Below are 18,591 nucleotides of genomic sequence, written 5' to 3' on the forward strand. Positions count from 1 at the left end.
TCATTCTTGAGGGGATCTCGTGCAAGCTTGAAAAAAACTGGATTGGTAGTTTAGATCAATGGGTTGGCCAGAATCTGCATTCAAAGTTGGAACGAGTAAGGATTGAGCCATGTTATGTGAATCCCCGGCTGAGCCGGACTAAGTTGGCAACCAAGAGTTCAGGAAACAGTAGAAAGGGGTTCTCCAAGCACCCGTTCCAGCTGGTCGACCGGGTCAGCCGAGGGGTTGGTCCACACCGGGGAGTATGATGAAGCCTAGGAAGTGGCGAAATGATGACAAGTAGAAGGCAGTGGAGTAGGGTCAGGAGATAAGTCCATGAGGCCCCGACGCCGGCAATGGCAAGAGTCAGGGTGCGGGGGAGGAAGAAGGGCGACGAAAAAACTGGCTCTATAGATGGGAGAGTGGGTCCGATGCACAAGGTCAAAAGGCTCGAGTGTCATCCAGGGAGAATGCGGCAGCACCCCACCCAGAGGATGGGTAAGGCGGAGAAGCGGCAAGGGCTCGGACAAGAGTGGGCCGGCGGGCAGGGAGCAGGCACGGGAGGTGGAAGGGAGGAGGGGTACGCCTTCTGGGGACCGGGGGCTGGTCCTGGGATCCGGGCCTACTACCTCCCCTAGTAGTTTTTTTGTTAGTCTTTATAATATACAAAGGCTAGCTCAACTTTCTTCCTTTTTTTCTTTTTCCTTTTTTTTATAAGACAAAGGCTAGCTCAATAATGTTAACAAGGCTAATGCGTTACGACCAACCACTCTCTTTATCTTTTATAAAATGGTCATGACCGGGACGTCTGCAGGTACAGAGAGTGGCAAGCCATTGCAGACTGCAGATGGAGTCGACTGCAACTCAGATCCCCCAAAGAAGGTCTCTCTCTCTCTCTCTCTCTCTCTCTCTCTCTCTCTCTCTCTCTCTCTCTTTGTAGTCTAGGCTGGGGCTACCAAATGACATGGCTGAACCCGGACTTGGGTACAGTCTCCTGGGTTGCCAGGCACAGCTTTTTAGAGTACTTTTCAAGAGATTTAGTGCTTAGAGATTCATTCATTGATGTGTGGCCATGGCAGATGGTGGTCAAAGGAGACGGTTGCGGTGGTGACAGGTGCAAACAAGGGCATAGGGTTTGAGATGGTGAGGCAATTGGCTGAACAAGGTCTGACCGTGGTCCTGACCTCCAGAGACGTCTCTAGGGGCCAAGAGGCCATAAAATTGCTGAGCTCTCAAGGCTATAAGGAGGTGTTGTATCATTGCCTTGATGTAGCTGACCCTTGTTCCATTCACAATTTTGTGTCCTGGGTTCGTAACTCGCTGGGTGGCTTGGATATTCTTGTAAGTAGCTAGCGTTACCCCCTCTTCCCTTTCCTCTACAGCAACCACGAAGCACGCATGCATGGATTTTGGATTAGCGGTACCCCTCCTCCCTTAGCTGATATCTGGTTCAGATTTTCGACTCTAGAATACCAGTTGAAACTGTAGTTTAAGAACCATATATATATATATATAGCTAGGGATGTCAACCGTTCAATTTGGGTTGGATATCAGACGAAATCCAAATCTTTTTGGTCGGATTCATTAGAGTGAGGACTGAGGAGGATCCCACTAACAAACTGTAGTTTAAGAACCATATATAACTCTCCTAAAAAATCCTTTTTTTTTTATATAAAAAAAAACATGATCCAAAGCATGATTCATATCAAATAAACTATGTTGAGCACATCCATTATAAGGTTTAGTTGAGAATATGCAACCTACAACCAACCATGTGGGAGTAGGTACTTCTGGAGCACCGCACAGCATTACTCATAATATAATTACTAAGATTAGTTGGTGATATTGGTTATGCAGGTTAACAATGCTGCGGTCTCATTCAATGACATTGATGAGAACTCGGTGGACCATGCTGAGACTGTGATCCAGACCAACTTCCGCGGGCCCAAGTTGCTAACCGAGTCCCTGTTGCCATTGTTTCGCCACTCAGATTCAGCTAGCCGGATCTTGAACATAAGTTCGCGGCTTGGATTACTTAATGTATGCGACTCATCAAGCTAAGATTCTTCATGTATTTTGAGTATTAGGGCTGTCAAAGGGACCGGTATCCAACCCGTTTACCCAAATAACCCATAATAGTGTTGAGTTTATGTTGGGATAAGAAATGAGATCCCAATAAGCCCAACCCTTATAATTTTAAAAGTATTTAAAATATGTATTCTCTGGTTAGAAATACATATAAACTAAGACGGGGGTGGTTATGTCAGATATCTAGAAAAAAAAAATCACAGATCCAACCTAACCCAAATAAGATTCGCTTCAAGGCCAATATTACTTGGACCTTCATTTTTATATTAGACCCAGGTATACAGAATCTGGTTAGTTCTGTATCTGAGACAGATTTGGCCCATTAATTGACAACCCGGTGTTGGATTAATATGTGGTTGGCTTGTTTAGTTGTTTAAGGCTTTCAGCTCCGTTCCTTTTCTTTTTCCTTTTTTTTTTTTTTGAAACTGTGTAAAACATGTAAGTGGAGCTGGTAACCTTAATTTTTGACTTGCACTAGGATATAGATGGTCAGATTTAGGCTGGATCTGGGCCCATCCGGGTGTGACCGGGACTCTATCCAATTGGCTACTTGACAAAAAAAAAAAGAAACATTTTCAGTTATTATATATATAGACCTTGACACAGATCGGATGTGGACACGGACCAGAAAAGCCAAATAGTCGAATTCCAAAACCGAGCATCTGAGATTCTGAGGCCATGCTTTGGGGTTGGACCCAGCTGCTTAATTGTCGCTCCAAACCCATTCTAGAGTCAGTACAAACAAAGTATTGACTCTAGAATGGGTCAGATTTAGGCTGGATCTGGGCCCATCCGGGTGTGACCTGGACTCTATCCAATTGGCTACTTGAAAAAAAAAAAAAAACATTTTCAGTTATTATATATATAAATGACCTTGACACAGATCGGATGTGGACACGGACCAGAAAAGCCAAATAACGCAAAAGGCACCAACACAGCATGTGACAACCGTCTTATTTGTCCCTCAAAACAGTAGCTGTGAGTCCCCACAACAATGTTCCTTCTGCGTTGGACATTTCACACAGAACGTTTTTACCATGATCGATCTGATCTCCATTTTGCACAGTTTGTTTTAAGCCAGTCTTAAATGCCAAAATAATTCTGGTTAATTAGTTTTATCTCTAGAATATGACACATGCATCAAAATGTTGGTTGGTATAACAGAAGCTAAGAAATCCAGCTTTCAAGAAGATCTTAGAAGACGAGGAGAGGCTAACAGAGGACACCATAGAGCAAATGGTCTGCACGTTTCTCAGCCACGTGAAGCAAGGGACGTGGGAGGAAGAAGGGTGGCCAAAGGTGTGGACGGACTATTCAGTGTCGAAGCTCGCGCTCAACGCTTACTCGGTGCTCTTAGCAAAGCGGTTAAGAGATCATGGGATCGGCGTGAACTGCTACTGCCCTGGCTTCACTATGACGTCCATGACTAATGGTAAGGGCGTGCATACCGCAAATTCTGCAGCAAGATTTGGAGTTGAAATTGTGCTGCTTCCACTAAGCCAGCTTCCGATTGGGAAGTTCTTCGTAAGGACTAAGCCTCATCATTATTCAAAGCTGTAAGGAGGTGCTCGATCAGGTCATTTAAAAAGTCATAACCATCCAGAGTAATATAATGTGGTCTCTCATAAATAATGTAGCTTACGTGATCTCAAAGGATGGACTATTTGTAGATCCCTCTAAGATTGAAGCAATTGTCGATTGAAAGCAACTTAAGAATATCTCACATATTCGTAAATTTTTTAGGGCTTGCCGGATATTACCAAGATTTCTCTAAGATAACAACTCCTACAACTAAGTTGTTTCATAAATAAATCAAATTTAAGTTAAAGCAACAATGCAAAAAAAAAAAAATCCAAGAGTGAAAGAAAAAGCTGACTTCAACCCCAATACTTACATTGTCTTCAGGTCACAGAGGATTTGTGATATATAGTGATGCCTCTAGAATAGGCTTAAGATGTGTTCTAATGCAACATGATAAGGTAATTGTGTATGCATCTCATTAGTTGAAGGTACACGAGCGTAATTATCTTACCCATGATCTGAAATTAGTTGCGATAGTTTTCGCCTTCAAAATTTGATGACACTATTTGTATGCAGAATAATTTAAGGTATTCTTTAATCATAAGAGTTTAAAGTATATTTTCTCTCAAAAAGAATTGAATATGAGGCAATGAATATCATTATAATTTTTGGAAGATTACAGTTTTTTGATATCTTACCACCCAAGAAAAGCTAATGTTGTGATTGATGCCTTGAGCAGAAATGCAGGGAGCCTAAAAAATTTTATTGCTTTGAAGCCTTTTGACTTCGATACTGGAAATATCAAAATAGCCAGTATGACTATCCCAACAAATCGGGTTGAACGAATCATTAGCCAAAAAAAAGATGACCCATGTTTTTTCAAAATGATAGCAACTTGTTAACCAAATCAAGCGGCATTACATTTGGAAGAAGACAATATTTAGTTTGATCAAAGGTTATGGGTACCTAAAGACCCACAATTAAGGAAAGAATTGCTAGATGATGCCCACAAGTCTAAGTTTACCATTTACTCTGGAAGCACTAAAATGTACAAGGATTTGTAGTGAAATTTTTGATGAAATAAAATAAAACGAGAAATTGCAGAGTATATTGCAAAATATTTAGTGTGCCAACAGGCTAAGATTGAATATCAACAGCCTGAAGGTACAATGCAAGTTATGGAGATACACCAATAGAAGTAGAAAGACATTACCATCAACTTTGTGGTAGGTCTACCCAAGACCATGAATCAATACAATGCAATTTGAGTAATTATTGATCGTCTGACAAAGTCAACGCACTTTCTACCAATTAAAACAAACCAAACTTTAGAAAGTCTTGCATACTTATATATATACAAAATTGTCAAATAGTATAGAATTTTATTATCAATCATTTCTGATAGAGATCAAAGATTCACTTCCAAATTTTGGAGGCAACTATAAAAGACTTTGAGAATTAAACTTAAGTTTAGTACAACTTTTCACCCTCAAACTGGACAATTGGAAAGGACGATCCAAACATTGGAGGATATGTTATATGCTTGTGCTTTGGATTGGAAAGTAAATTAGAGTAAATACTTGAAGTTAGTAGAATTTGCCTATAACAATAGTTTTCATTCAAGTATTGGTATGGCTCAGTACGAGGCTTTGTACGAACGACCTTGCAAATCTCTTATTTTTTGGAGCAAAGTTGGTGATCGGACTATGAAATCACCATTTGTACTTTATCACTATATGGGTCAAGTACAATTGATTAGAAAGAGACTCTTGATAGCCCATAGTTGTCAAAAGAGTTATGCTGATCAGAGACGAAGAGAACTTGCTTTTGCGATAGGTGACCATGTGTTCATCAAAGTTTCATCGATGAAGAGTGTATTCCATTTTGGCAAAAAGGCTAAGCTTAGTCCAAGATATATGGGACCCTTTGAAATTCTCAAAAGGATCAAAGAAACAACGTATATAGTGACACTTTCTTCTGAGTTTACCAACATTCACAATATGTTCTATGTGTCTATGCTAAGGAAGTACGTGTTAGACCTAACACATATCATTCAATATGAAAATCTCAAGATAGAGAAAGATCTTATGATCGAGAAGCGACCTATCGAGATTATCGATCAACATGAGCAAGTACGGAGAAAGAAGACTATTTCATTGGTGAAGGTGTGATGGCAACACCACAAATTCGAGGAATGTGTATGGGAACCGGAGGAAGAGGTGAAAGCAAAATACCCTAAATTGTTTGGTATATAATCGTAACTTAAATTTCGCAGACAAAATCTTTTTTAAGAAGGGAAGGATGTAAGACCCAAAAATTTTTGAGAAAATTCTAAGTGTTTAAAAAAAAATTTATGAAATGTTAATATAAACTAAGGGTTTGTGAGGAATGTAATTTGACAATTTTAATTTCGTGAATTGAAACCTATGGGGATTTGGATCTTGGTCCAATACAAAAAATATCTGAAATCCACTATTTATAAAAAACGGATCCAGTACATGGATCTAGTTCATAGGTAAATTCAAGATTTGAATAAAGTATGTATGTATGTATGTATGTATGTATGTATGTATGTATGTATGTATGTATGTATGTATGTATGTATGTATGTATGTATGTATGTATGTATGTATGTATGTATGTATGTATGTATGTATGTATGTATGTATGTATGTATGTATGTATGTATGTATGTATGTATGCATGCATGCATGTATGTATGTATGTATGTATGTATGTATGTGTCAAATTTTGGTAATTGGATTCGGATCTCAAAAAGATCCAAATTAAATTTGGATTCCAGGATCCAAAATCCAAAGTGATTTTTGGTATGTGTATGGATCGATGAACATAGGATCGGATCCTACATGGATCCAAACTTTAATGATATAAATTAAGTGAAAATAGTACTAGATATAAGACTTAAGATGGATTTTATAAAGTATGAAATAATTACATACATGAGATGGACTTTATAAAGTATTGAAATAATTATATAAGTATAGGAACATGTATATATATACATGTTAATAAAAGAGAGAGGAAGAATAGACGTTAAAGAAAGAGGGGGGGGGGAGTTCTCACTAGTGGACCCCACTTGAATCATAGAAAAAAAACATAATAATAAAATGTAGTAACAAAATAAGATTATGAGAAACACATTTTTTTTAAAAGTAGGGATTACATCTAAGATGGTGGGCTGTAGTAATGGACTGAATATGAATGGGGGGAGGTTACAAAACATGTGAGAAAAAAATATGAAAGAAGACTTTTGAGTTCTTAACACTCCCACCCACTTCTCTCTCTCATTAAGCCACGCGTGAATGGCAGCCTAATCTAACCCCTTCTCACTACCCTAAGGTGACTCTTGGGAAATGAAACCCCCAAGCCATCACTAATTCATTATTGTAACCACCTTCTCCCTCTCTATAAAATGCTACGTGAGCCTATATTGTTTTAAATAAAATCTTAACAAAGACTGCAGAGTGATTCTATCTAGCCCACTCAATCTCGTAGGTGAGGTTCCCTTAAATAATATTTTGATACAAAGTATTGACAAAATGTTACAGCAACAAATCCCTTGATTTAGGGAGATATTTTGATAGTTTTAACAACCCCACTATCTTTCCTTCATTTGACAGATTCATCTTTATCTTGACAGCCTGTCGAGTTTCCCACATGACGCTGAGATGAAGTTCGTGTAATGAATGTTGGTAAGACTGCAACTGCATGTGGCGAGATTTTTGCAACTGCATGTGGCAAGATTTCAGTTGCATGTGGTGATTTTGCAGTTACTGTTCTAGTATTCCCCTTCAAACTCAAGCGATGAGGGCGTAGATTGAGTTTGTCTCGTAGAACCAAGAACCGGGAGCTGGTGAGATTTGGTCATGATGTCAGCAATCTGATCATCAGAAGGAACATATTGCACATGCAGATAGCCTTTGGCAATGTGATTGTGAATTAAGTGTACATCAATCTCGATGTGCTTCCTTCGTTGATGAAGGACCAGATTGAGGGATAAGGTAGAGGCACTCAAGTTATCACAGTACAATGTGGTAGTCTTCCAATGTCTAATCTGAAGCTCTTTGAGTAAATGAGTGAGTGAGATAACCTCGGCAACGGTGTTAGCGAGTGCCTGATATTCAGCCTCAGTGATAGATCGAGCCACAATAGCTTGTTTGCGAGCACTCCAAGAGACAAGGGAGCTGCCAAAAAAGATAGCAAAGCCGCAGGTGGATTTGCAATCATTTAGATTACCAGCCCAATCAGCATCATTGTACGCAATCAACCCAAGATGAGAGTCGGCAGAAATGAGAAGGTCGTGAAAGAGAGTGCCTTTAACGTGACGCAAAATGCGTTTGGCTGCGCTCCAATGATCTTCAGTGGGCCGTTTCATATATTGACATACCTTGTTAGCTGCAAAACATGAGAGAGACATAGGAGTGGTCGTGGATTTACCGTGAAGCATATCAACTTTGTGCAAAAGTTCCACCATGTATTTTTGTTGGGTAAGAAGAAGTCCATGATGGGTTGATGTAGCCTCAATGCCAAGAAAGAAGTGGAGGGGCCCCAGGTCCTTGATGGAGAATTCTTGGCCGAGTTGGGCAATGGTGTGTGAAATGACAGTCGAAGAGTTTCCAATAAAGATGATGTCATCAACATAAACTAACAAATATAAAACCTGAGAATCCTTGAAGAACATGAATAGGGAAGGATCTATGTGTGAGGGTATAAAGCCAAGGAAAAGCAAAAAAGTGCTTAGACTATGGAACCAGGCCCCATAGATAGCTTTATGCAACCTGCAGACAAAGTGTGGCCTCTGAGGATCAAGAAAACCAGGTGGTTGAGCCATGTGACTTCTTCCTGAAGAGTGCCATTGAGGAAGGCATTATTTACATTCAATTGAAGAATTGACCAACCACGAGAAAGAACCACAGTGAGTATTAGAGGAATAGTGGGCGGTTTGATGATTGGACTGAAGGTCTCAAAATAGTCAATGCCTTCCTGCTGTGTGTAGCCTTTGGCGACGAGGCATGCTTTGTACCGTTGGATGGTTCCATCAGCATTGCGCTTAATTTTAAAAACCCACTTGCTGCTGACAATGTTGTGAGATGAGGGAGGAGGGACCAAACTCTAAGTGTTGTTCTTTAGGAGGGCAGTATACTCGTCATTCATGGCTTGAAGCCTTAGTTTCCTTTTACATAATCATCTTCTATTAGATGATAAAACAACTATTTTAGCCTCTCTTTTACGAAATCATCACTCCTTGTTGGTTTGCCTCAACAAAGTCCTTCAATGAGGGTAGAGACATCATTTTGCTGGCTTTAACGGCCATTTTCAGGAGGGATGTGGCGTCTGGTAGCCTCATCCGGGGATCTTGAGAGAGTTAACAAAAAGACAGATTTACTTGCTAGAATGCATAAAGCAGAGACGTTTTCAGAAATGGCCGATAAGGCAGAAGTATTTGCAAAACACTCAAATCAGAGCTAAGAAATGACAAAGACGTAGATGACACTCACTTTTGACACTGTTCCATGTTTTGGCCGAGACCGAACAAAATATGAAAAAACATGGTTAAATCACGATTCAAAATACGACAATTCTGGCCAATTGGTCTTTTTTTTCTAGACAATTTTACTCTTTTAGTGCCTGAAAATTTAAGCACCTTGGTCAAACAACTTGTCTGAGTTGTCGTTTGGAAAAATCATGCGCCATGAAAGTTGTTGCCTGGAACAATCGAGTGTTTGAAAAAATCAGGTGCATAATTTCGACCAAACAACAGAGCAAAACTGCCAAGAAAACAGTAAATTTGCCATGTTTTTTATATTTTTTAGTTTGTGATCAGTTATGATATTGTGCTAAAAATTAGTGCCATCTTTGCCATTGTGCATTACAGAATAAATGCCACATTCGCCACCATACTTGCATTCCGTCCCTTCCAAACCCTTTTCTAAACCTAGCCATTCCGGGAAGACATCCGATTAGACCAAGTAACCCACCAAGGCCTCCTTACACATTTTTTCCAATAGATTTTACTTGCCAAATGAATAAACTCATCGAGTTGCCCTCAATCTCATGGTGGTGACACTTTTTCAGTCAACTCCAACTCAACCAGATATTTTATTAGGTTAATATCCCAAAAGCTTTAGGTGAGCTATTCTTAGTTTTGCTTTACCACAAATGTTTTGTTGTCATTCACACTTTAAAGACTTGGATGACTCGTGTCAACCAGGAACACTCAACGAATTGGCTGCAGTCAAACCACATCCACCCTAGGCTTGGCTTATTTGATTGGGTCAGCTGGTTCAATCAACATGCAATCACATGGTGCTCAAAAGCACCGAAAATTGGATCAGATTTGTTGGAATCTACGACGATATAAAAGGTTTTTATCTAAAATTCGGAGAAGATTTTCAGTTAGAGATTTTCCAAAATTTTAGTAGATTAATATGGGATTCATCCATCATTATCTTATCTTGATTAGTTTCTATGTTTGTTATAAATAAAATTTATTTATCTGGATCAAAAACCAGTATAAATATGTGATTTGAGAGATTGAATAGAACGACAAAGAAACAGGGAGCGTGAGACTTTTCCGTGGATGCAGCCCTTTGGCCGAGCCATGTATACCGATGTTTATCTCTCTTTCGCCTTAATTTCTTTTCTGATTTTATTTTTATTCAATCTATCTTTTATTTTTTCACAAGACTTGTGTATCTCAAACCAAAATCACCGTTGTATTGATTATTACACTTGTTACAAATTGCACAAGGAAACACAATTACTCATTGATAATACTCGAACAAAGTAGTCCCCAAAAGCCCGCGCAACCATCCACTCAAATGTCTCTCATCGTGGCTCCTCTCCCCTCGTGTTATTCTATCTAGGAGGTTGTTAATGGAAATGGTGAATGCATCTTGAAACTTTTGCAACTGAGAACTGGGCTCAGCGTAAATGAGCCGAGGCATGAGCTCGAATATTATGTATCTTCTCATCTCTTGTTGGGCCGCAGCAGATATTTTTTTGAGCACATCCACCACCTTCACTTTCTTCTGCTTTACTTGTTCTTGGTCTATATAGGTTGAATACAGTGTATAATCCTCTGGCAAGTGCCAGCGGTACTGGTAGTATGCTGTGAATGGATCAAACAACAATGGAATGCAACCTGAGATGAGTGAATCAAATAACGATTTCCTAGTAGGAGTACTACCAATTAGCACTGACTGAACACTTTGATTAGTGTTGGGCCTATCGCCGCCTGCAAAACCAATGAGATTTTTCCTCATTAATGAGGTGGATAGTTTTGATTGAAGATCCATGATATCATCATCATGGACAGGGTGGAAGTTTGTGGGGGTATGGAATACCAATGTCACTTTCGTGCCATGGTTGGAGCTCTATGAGCAGTTTAATTGGGTTTTGCATCTCATCTAGCTCTAACAAGTTTGTACCCCACAGGCCCTTGTTTCTTCTGAAGTCCCATGATATCTTGCCTAGCTCAAAGAAATGGTCCTTACCTTGGTTTCTAGCCCATGACTCCTTTGTTTTGAGCCATTGCACCAATTCTATACCAAGTTGGTCATTGGCATTGACCGACACATTCTTGAAATGTGTCACCATCTTCATATCCATCAGTCATTGTAGAGGACCATATAATTCTCATTTGCTCCTCTACCACTTTCATGGCATTCTCAATCTCTTCATCCCTACTTTGAATGTGATGAGTTCTTCCCGCGTGTCATACATCGTGATAATTCGCACGTGGGAATCTTCCGCACGTGGCTCATGGAGGGTCTTTTCGGACCCTTGAGTGGTTCCAAAGTAGGAACTTCTCACGTGAGATCCGTTGTGTGTTGACTGAACCATACCAAGGATCAATGCTGCTGATCCCACGTGCTAACCTCCAACATGCACAACTCCGATGTTCACCTGGCACAAGCTCTCCTGTGAATCTCCCACGTGCGATGTCTTAAGGGTCTTTTGGAACCCTTGATCTTCCTGCATTTGGACCTGTATATCCATTATTGTCACGTGCGAGGCTTGTAGAGTGTCTTGGAATGCAGGGTCCAGCACAAGTGCATGGTGTTGCACAGGGTTGGTGCTAACAGAGATGCAGTATAAACATTGAGCTTTTGAGAAGAGACGCAGAGGTGGAAAAAGGACAAAGAGAGCAGAGTGTAGGAGATCCAGAAGAGAGAGAAGAAGGCCAAGAGGAGGGAAACAGAAGGGGTGAAGAGAAGCCTTCCATCTACAAGTTAGTCAATGAAGCCTTTCTCCTTTCCCAACACCCTCCTCTTCAGTATTGGAAGTAAATATAGGTTATGCACGTGAAACGTTTCTTTTTTCTCAGTCAAATGGTCTGTTTATGAGTAGGTCGGTTACAATAGAATCATGGCTGGCATGATGTCTCAATTCAACTGATCAGTACATACATAGAGGCTTCAAGAAGAATGTTGAATTTATAAGCGGTCAGGATTAAATATAAATTTTTTAAAAAGTACAATAAGTTGAGTGGTGGACAAAAATGGTAGTAAATAAGAAGATTAACGCCTAAGAACTTGAATTAGTGGAAGCAATTTGAATAGTTAAATTGGTGTCGATACGTAGGGACAAGATCATGCTAACACATTTTTCATTTATGGAGATGATTGTTAAGCTGAGTCCTGGGGCCCACGAAGAGGTTGTTGGTGAGGAAGATTCTAGGTCGGTTGTTGGCTTGATGGCTAAGAAATCCAACTCCTTGGAAGCCAAGTAATCTAATCAAGTTAAGAAACTTGTTGAGATAAAGATGTAATAATTGTAAACCAATAGAGAGAATGTTTCCTATTCTACCTGCTTGACTTTCATATAAAATAAACAGCACATCTCTCTTTCTCTGGAAATCATTGAAGCATAGAGAGAGAGTGAGGGTCCTTGTCGATTTAGGCTCTGCAGTAGCCGGACCACGTAAAATCTTGAGCTCTCCCTTACCGTTCGATATTTGTGTGCATGGTCTGATACATTAACAATGATGACCTTCGACGAAGATGCATCCATGACAGTCGCAATAGCCCATACACCCGCCAATATGCAGTCAGGAGCTGCATAGGTCCTTGGTATCATTTAGTACATCTTTTCTAGAAATGCAATAATAAGACATTGAGATGATAGACTCCATACAATAAATCTGGCAATTCTCAAGTTACAAGTTCTTTGAAAACGTCCCCTACAATATGTGTTCCTTGTGATAAGTGTGGTTACCAGGAAGATAAGCATGGGCAAGACCTATTTATGATGAGCATATAAATTTCCCAAATGAGTGGGGTGTAATATCCGAGATTTTTTTTGAGATTTTTCTTGAATTTTTGAATTTTCTTATTATGTGCCAAAATAAAATCTTAAATTTTGGTTAAAAAGAATGCATTGGAGGATTAGTAGGGTTTAGAAAAAAAAATAATTAGGTATGAAAATAACACCTACACGCCTAGGGTTTTTAAAAAATTTAAAATATAGTTTCTTAAATCATTTCTTTTAAAATTCAAAATTTATCTTAGGAGAAATTAATTAAAATAAGTAATTTAAGATTTTAGAAATATAATTACTAAAACTTAATTAGGATATATTCAAGTTGTATTTCATGTATTTGTATTTCATATGAATTACAAGTTCATTTAGGAAAAATCTTGTTTGAATATACATGAAATTAAGTTGTAATTTAGTGGAATGGATTTCAAAAATTAATTGAGATTTATAAAATGGTAGGAGTCCATAGATGGGTCATCCCATCCTATGTGGCATCATAATTTAAAGTATAAAACTATAAAAATAAAAATAAACTTTAAATTGGGGTTAAATTAAAAGTTACCAAAAGTTAAAACTAAAGTAGAAAAAGTCAAAAGTTTTCAAATTTTAAAAATAAGGCCCCATAAGGGGTGACACCCTTTTTGAGTGAGTTCTAGAAGGGTCCAGCAAGGGCCGGACTCATGAACAAAATAGGAAGCTAAGGCTTAAGGAAATAAAAAAACAATAATAAATAAATTAGAAAAAAAAAGCTGAAAAAGTGATCAACTTGCTTGCCAAGCAAGCAAGTTGATTTTTGGAAAGAGAGGCCAACCCATGGGGGTCGACCTACCCCCTTCCATATTAATATATTAAGTACATAATAATTATACTATTTTATGAATATAGCATATATATATATATCATATGTCATGCTTAAAAAAATGAACATGAAAAAGAAATAAAGAAAATACAAAAGAAAAAAAGGTAAGAAGAATGCAAAGGAATTTGGAAATTAATTCAAGATTAGATCAAGGCTTGAGGTTAGCCCCAGCCCTTGACCTAATTCAAGAGGTTATAAATATGAAGGAGGGGCTCACGCACACACATACACACACACACACAACCCTCATTTTGGCTCTTTTACTTTTTTTTTCCCTCAAAATCCCTCTCTCTCTCAAACCCCTTCTTTTCTTCTCCTTTCCCCTACACCAAGTAGTGGTGTTTCACCCTTTAATCAACAAGAGAGGAGTCCTACTTACATGAGAGGAGGCTTGGAAGGCCATTTCCAAGTTCATAGCGGGTGTGGAACAACCAGATCATGCAAAAGGAACCATCGGTTAACGTAGGAGCAAATTTTTGACAAAAGGTATGGATCTATACTTCTCTTGCAAAATAGACTTTGTAACATGAATTCTACTGATTTTTTATAAGTATAAACACTGAACAAACCCCTCATATGTGGGTTTGGCTTAAGGCTATTGAAAGATGAATAAAAATGGTTTTTCGAGAAAAAACCATCTTAAAAATATGTTTTTCCTTAAAAATCGATTTCTCAAAAAATAAAACCGTTCATTTTTACAATACGTAAATTAGGCTAATATTTTTATGCAAATTTTGATTTGGATCAGTAGTATATGTTGTTGTAGACATTATGTAGAAATTTGGCAGATTTCTATGGTCGAAATTTTGAGATATTGCAATTTTAGTCATAACAGGTTTTTCAGAAAAGATTTTCGTAATTTAGGAAAAATCATGAATTTCATAATTAAGACCATAAAACTTTTAATTGTAGTTGGTAGAATGTGTGCATGTGGATGTTTTGTGATTTTTGTCTATTTTTTTTGAATTTTAGTTATAAAGAAATTTTATGATTTAGTTATTTAATTATGTATTTTATCAAATTTATTTCTGAGAAAATAAGGCATGTGTGAGATGGGTCTATCTTTCCAACCGAACGATTGAGGAAAAATATGATTTGTCAAAATTAGTATATATTAACCTTAGATATGAAATTCTAATTAAGTTTTAAATTAATTTATGTCAAAAAAAGTTACGGATGTATGGATTTGGGTGACCCGGTTTGGCCCCACTCGAATGCATAGACTCAAAATTACAGCTTTTCGACCAGACATCCGACCAGTAAAATGCTCGTAACTCTCTCTTTAGTAGAATTTTTGATAAATTTATTGCGTTGGAAAGCTAATAAAATTTTCTATCTAGTGTGAAATTTTGGGCTCTTTTCATGGACTGAGAACGACTATATGACAATTGGAACAAAAAATTACATGTTTGTGATTTAATTTTTTCGTAACTCCCTCATATATATTAAGATTTTTTTACGAGCAGTTTGTGGCTACTGACGAAGTTTTAGACAATCTGTGAAAATTTCAGTTTTGTTCATCAATTGTAAAAAATTTTGTCAATTCTGTAACAGTCAGACAAAGTTGTGAGTTTTGCAATTTGGAGTCGGTCTAAGGACCCAACCCCGATATGTGCATAGTTGTTTATGTTTCGTGTAAATTTTTTTATGATTAGCATGCAGAATGTGTATGCATATACAGGTCTGATTTTATGCAGTGTATGATGTACCTATCTTATGGCATGAATAAATATTAAAAAGACCAAACTTGTTGCCTAAAGGGGGCTAAGTGTTAATTAAGGGATCGAAGGGTCCAACATGCAAAGTGCAAATGTTTAATTTCAAAAGTTGTTTATAGCTGCATGTTATATATGATGATGATGATGATATTGATGTTGCAATTATATGAATGCATGGAAGACGTGTTTCTTTATCGCATTACTCATGTACATGCACACTTGTTAGCCAAAGCATGAAAATGAATGAGATTTTCATTTATGTATGTGCATATGTTTATATTTAAAAGCATGAATGAATGAATGTTTCAATACTTTATAAGTGCATCCATTACCCTATAAGGGGTTGAATCCTTTGATGGATTCAATTATGATTTTATGTAAAACATTAAGTAATCAAGTAAAATAATGCAACATCACAAGTAAAAGATACTTGCTGGGAGAAGACAAGTGGTACAAAACTTCGTGGGTTAAGTAAGTTTCGAGCACGAAAGGTTGCTCCTTCCCTCTCATGATTTTATGAGAAAATCTCTGCAATAGATTGTAGCGTAGAGGATAAGATACTCACGAGTGAAAATCTGATGCATTGTGATTAAAGGTGTTGAGAATCTCTCTTGAGTTGTTGGCTCTCACCTTGTCCCTGGTGAAAGGTATTTTGCCAGGTTAAAGTCACCCTTATATATGAAAATACCCTAGCACCATGGTCCTGATCTAGGTTTTCAAGCTTGTGTCATACTAATAGGGCTAAGAAGTGAAACCTAATATATATGCACATTAGTTAGGCATGTCATGCATCATTTAAGAAAGAAAATATAATTAAAAACATGAATCGACTCATGGATTGAATGGCTTCTGCATTTGGTAAGTACATGCATTCTATCTGATCATGTATATTTGTTTCATTTTATCTTTAATATGCTTAATTGGAATGCATGTTTAATTTCTTAGATTTACTTTACTATCTTATGAAGAGTTAGATGAAATTCTCGTTTCGTATTTTTGTTTTACAAGTTTAGTATATTTCACCCTACTGAGACATGTTATATTTTCCTCTATGATTTTATATTTTTCAAGAAGTGAGTAGACCCCTACAAGCAAAGGCAGAAGGTTGCGACAGGGACTGAGCCTACTTTTCCTTTGCCTTCATAAATTTTGGACTCTGATTTTTATTATTTAAATTTAATTCAAGGATGATTGTAATTAATTATAGACATTGTAGACTTTGATTTATTTTATGCATGGTTAATTATTCATTGAATTTTAAATTTTGCATTTGTATGATTGCAATTGATTATGTAAAGTGGCACGCCAAATTTTAGACCCACTGAGTTTTTCGTTGTTAATCCTTATTTTTTTAAAGTATTTAAAAAAAAATCAACCATTTTCCGAGTTATAAAAATTGGGGTGTTACACAGGAAGACAAAAATTTAAGGTGTGTTGGTCACAAATGCACATAAAAGAGAAAAATAATTTCAATGACAATAAACTATACTAGTTAGTACAAAAAAAATTAACTACAAAGTGTCATATTAATAATTAGGAACCTTGGTTGAAACTAAACATGTTTCCTGTAATAAAAAATTTATTTAAGAACAGCAAAGTACCATAATAACATGCATACTCAAAACTTTAGTTTTGTTTGATATAAAAACCAAAGAAAGTATCTTTCATGAATAATATAATGTGATTGTGCTCAATTTTCAATCTTGAAATGCATTCATCACGATGTGACAAAGGAACACAAACATCCTACGAAGAAATAGCCAATTAATTAGTTAATATTTCAAAAAAATCTATAAAGAACATCATAAATATTTTATAAATAATTAAAAAATGTACAAGTCACTAAAAATAAAAAGGAACATCAAACATATTTAATATATTTTATGTCTTTCACCAATTTATCTTTATCATAAGGTCAATAAATGAATGCACTAATCCAATGAACAAAAGATAATGAAAGCACCTATTTAATTATTTCTCTCATAAAATCACTAACCAACCAAAGTTTTTCAAATCACTTCTAAAAAATCCATATACTAATGATTACTAATAAGTATTAAGCATTTAATAAGTGAATAAAAACTAAATTAATTAAAATAAATATATGCTAATTGAAACAAAATAAACCTAAAATTCTCATCTATGCTAATTGAAAAAAAACCTAAAATTATATGTTCTCACCAAAGTCATGTATTCATTATTTATATTTAATGCTAATTAAAAAGAGAAAATACATAACACCCTAAAAGCATAATCCAAAATGTTTGTTATTTAAACAAATACAAAATCAAAACCCTAATTCTTACATCATCATTTATGCTAATCAAGCATGTAGAATCATGTTTAATGTTAATTAAAAAACATAAAAATACCAAAATTAAATATTCATCTTATTTAAAAATAAAATAAAAATATAAATGTTAAAAACCTCAATCCTATTAAACATTATTCATAGTTTTCATACATAAGTCAATTAAAACAAAAAGTAACAAAAGCCTAAATTTTTAACTAAAATCAAGCATGTGGATCATGTATAATGTTGATTAAAAAACAAAAAAACAACTAATTAATATTCATCTCATTATAAACCTAAATGCTGATTGGAGAAAAAAATTATCTTTTGAAAATCTAGACCTTTGAAATCTAAAGCACAATCATGTAAATCATTACTCAAGCAATGCGTAATTTTAATTGATTATGAGAAATCACTCTAAAATTGAGCAGATATAATTATAAAAGATCTTTAACGAAAAAGTTCTTTTATAAAAAACATCTAAGAGAATGGGTTTAAAACCTATCAAAGAATTTACTCATGTCGGTAACCCAACCGAGTGACTCGAGCAGCTTTAGTTTTTGGTTCAATAGAAAAAAAATCACTGGAGTAATGGGACGAGCACTAATATATATATATATATATATATAGGAAGATACCTCATTGCATCCCTACCAGATGGTACCAGATTGCTTGGGACCATCAATTTTCATTGTTTTTTTTCAAAATTTTGACCTTACAGATGTGTTCAAGATGATTGATTTACTAGAAATTAATACTTAGATAATTTGATTCTGATGCATGGATAGGTTTTTATAAGGTTCAAAAATCAACAGTCTACAATGTTCATAATTTTTTGAGGCTTCAAATAC

At 36.5% G+C, this 18,591-nt stretch overlaps 1 protein-coding gene across 1 annotated transcript; it reads left to right on the top strand.

Moving 5' to 3' along the window:
* The first annotated feature begins 449 nt into the window (after window positions 1-449).
* On the top strand, window positions 450-3,772 carry LOC149842443 (NAD(P)-binding Rossmann-fold superfamily protein). Its single transcript, XM_090000661.1, has 4 exons — window positions 450-559; window positions 1,059-1,320; window positions 1,837-2,019; window positions 3,232-3,772. Exons 1-4 carry the CDS (start codon window positions 450-452, stop codon window positions 3,625-3,627), a joined length of 951 nt encoding a protein of 316 aa, XP_089856787.1. The 3' UTR covers window positions 3,628-3,772.
* The last annotated feature ends 14,819 nt before the right edge of the window (window positions 3,773-18,591 follow it).

This window comes from Nuphar pumila, chromosome 3 (assembly GCF_984573655.1).
Source record: "Nuphar pumila chromosome 3, dmNupPumi1.hap1.1, whole genome shotgun sequence".
In the NCBI taxonomy this organism is placed as follows: domain Eukaryota; kingdom Viridiplantae; phylum Streptophyta; class Magnoliopsida; order Nymphaeales; family Nymphaeaceae; genus Nuphar; species Nuphar pumila.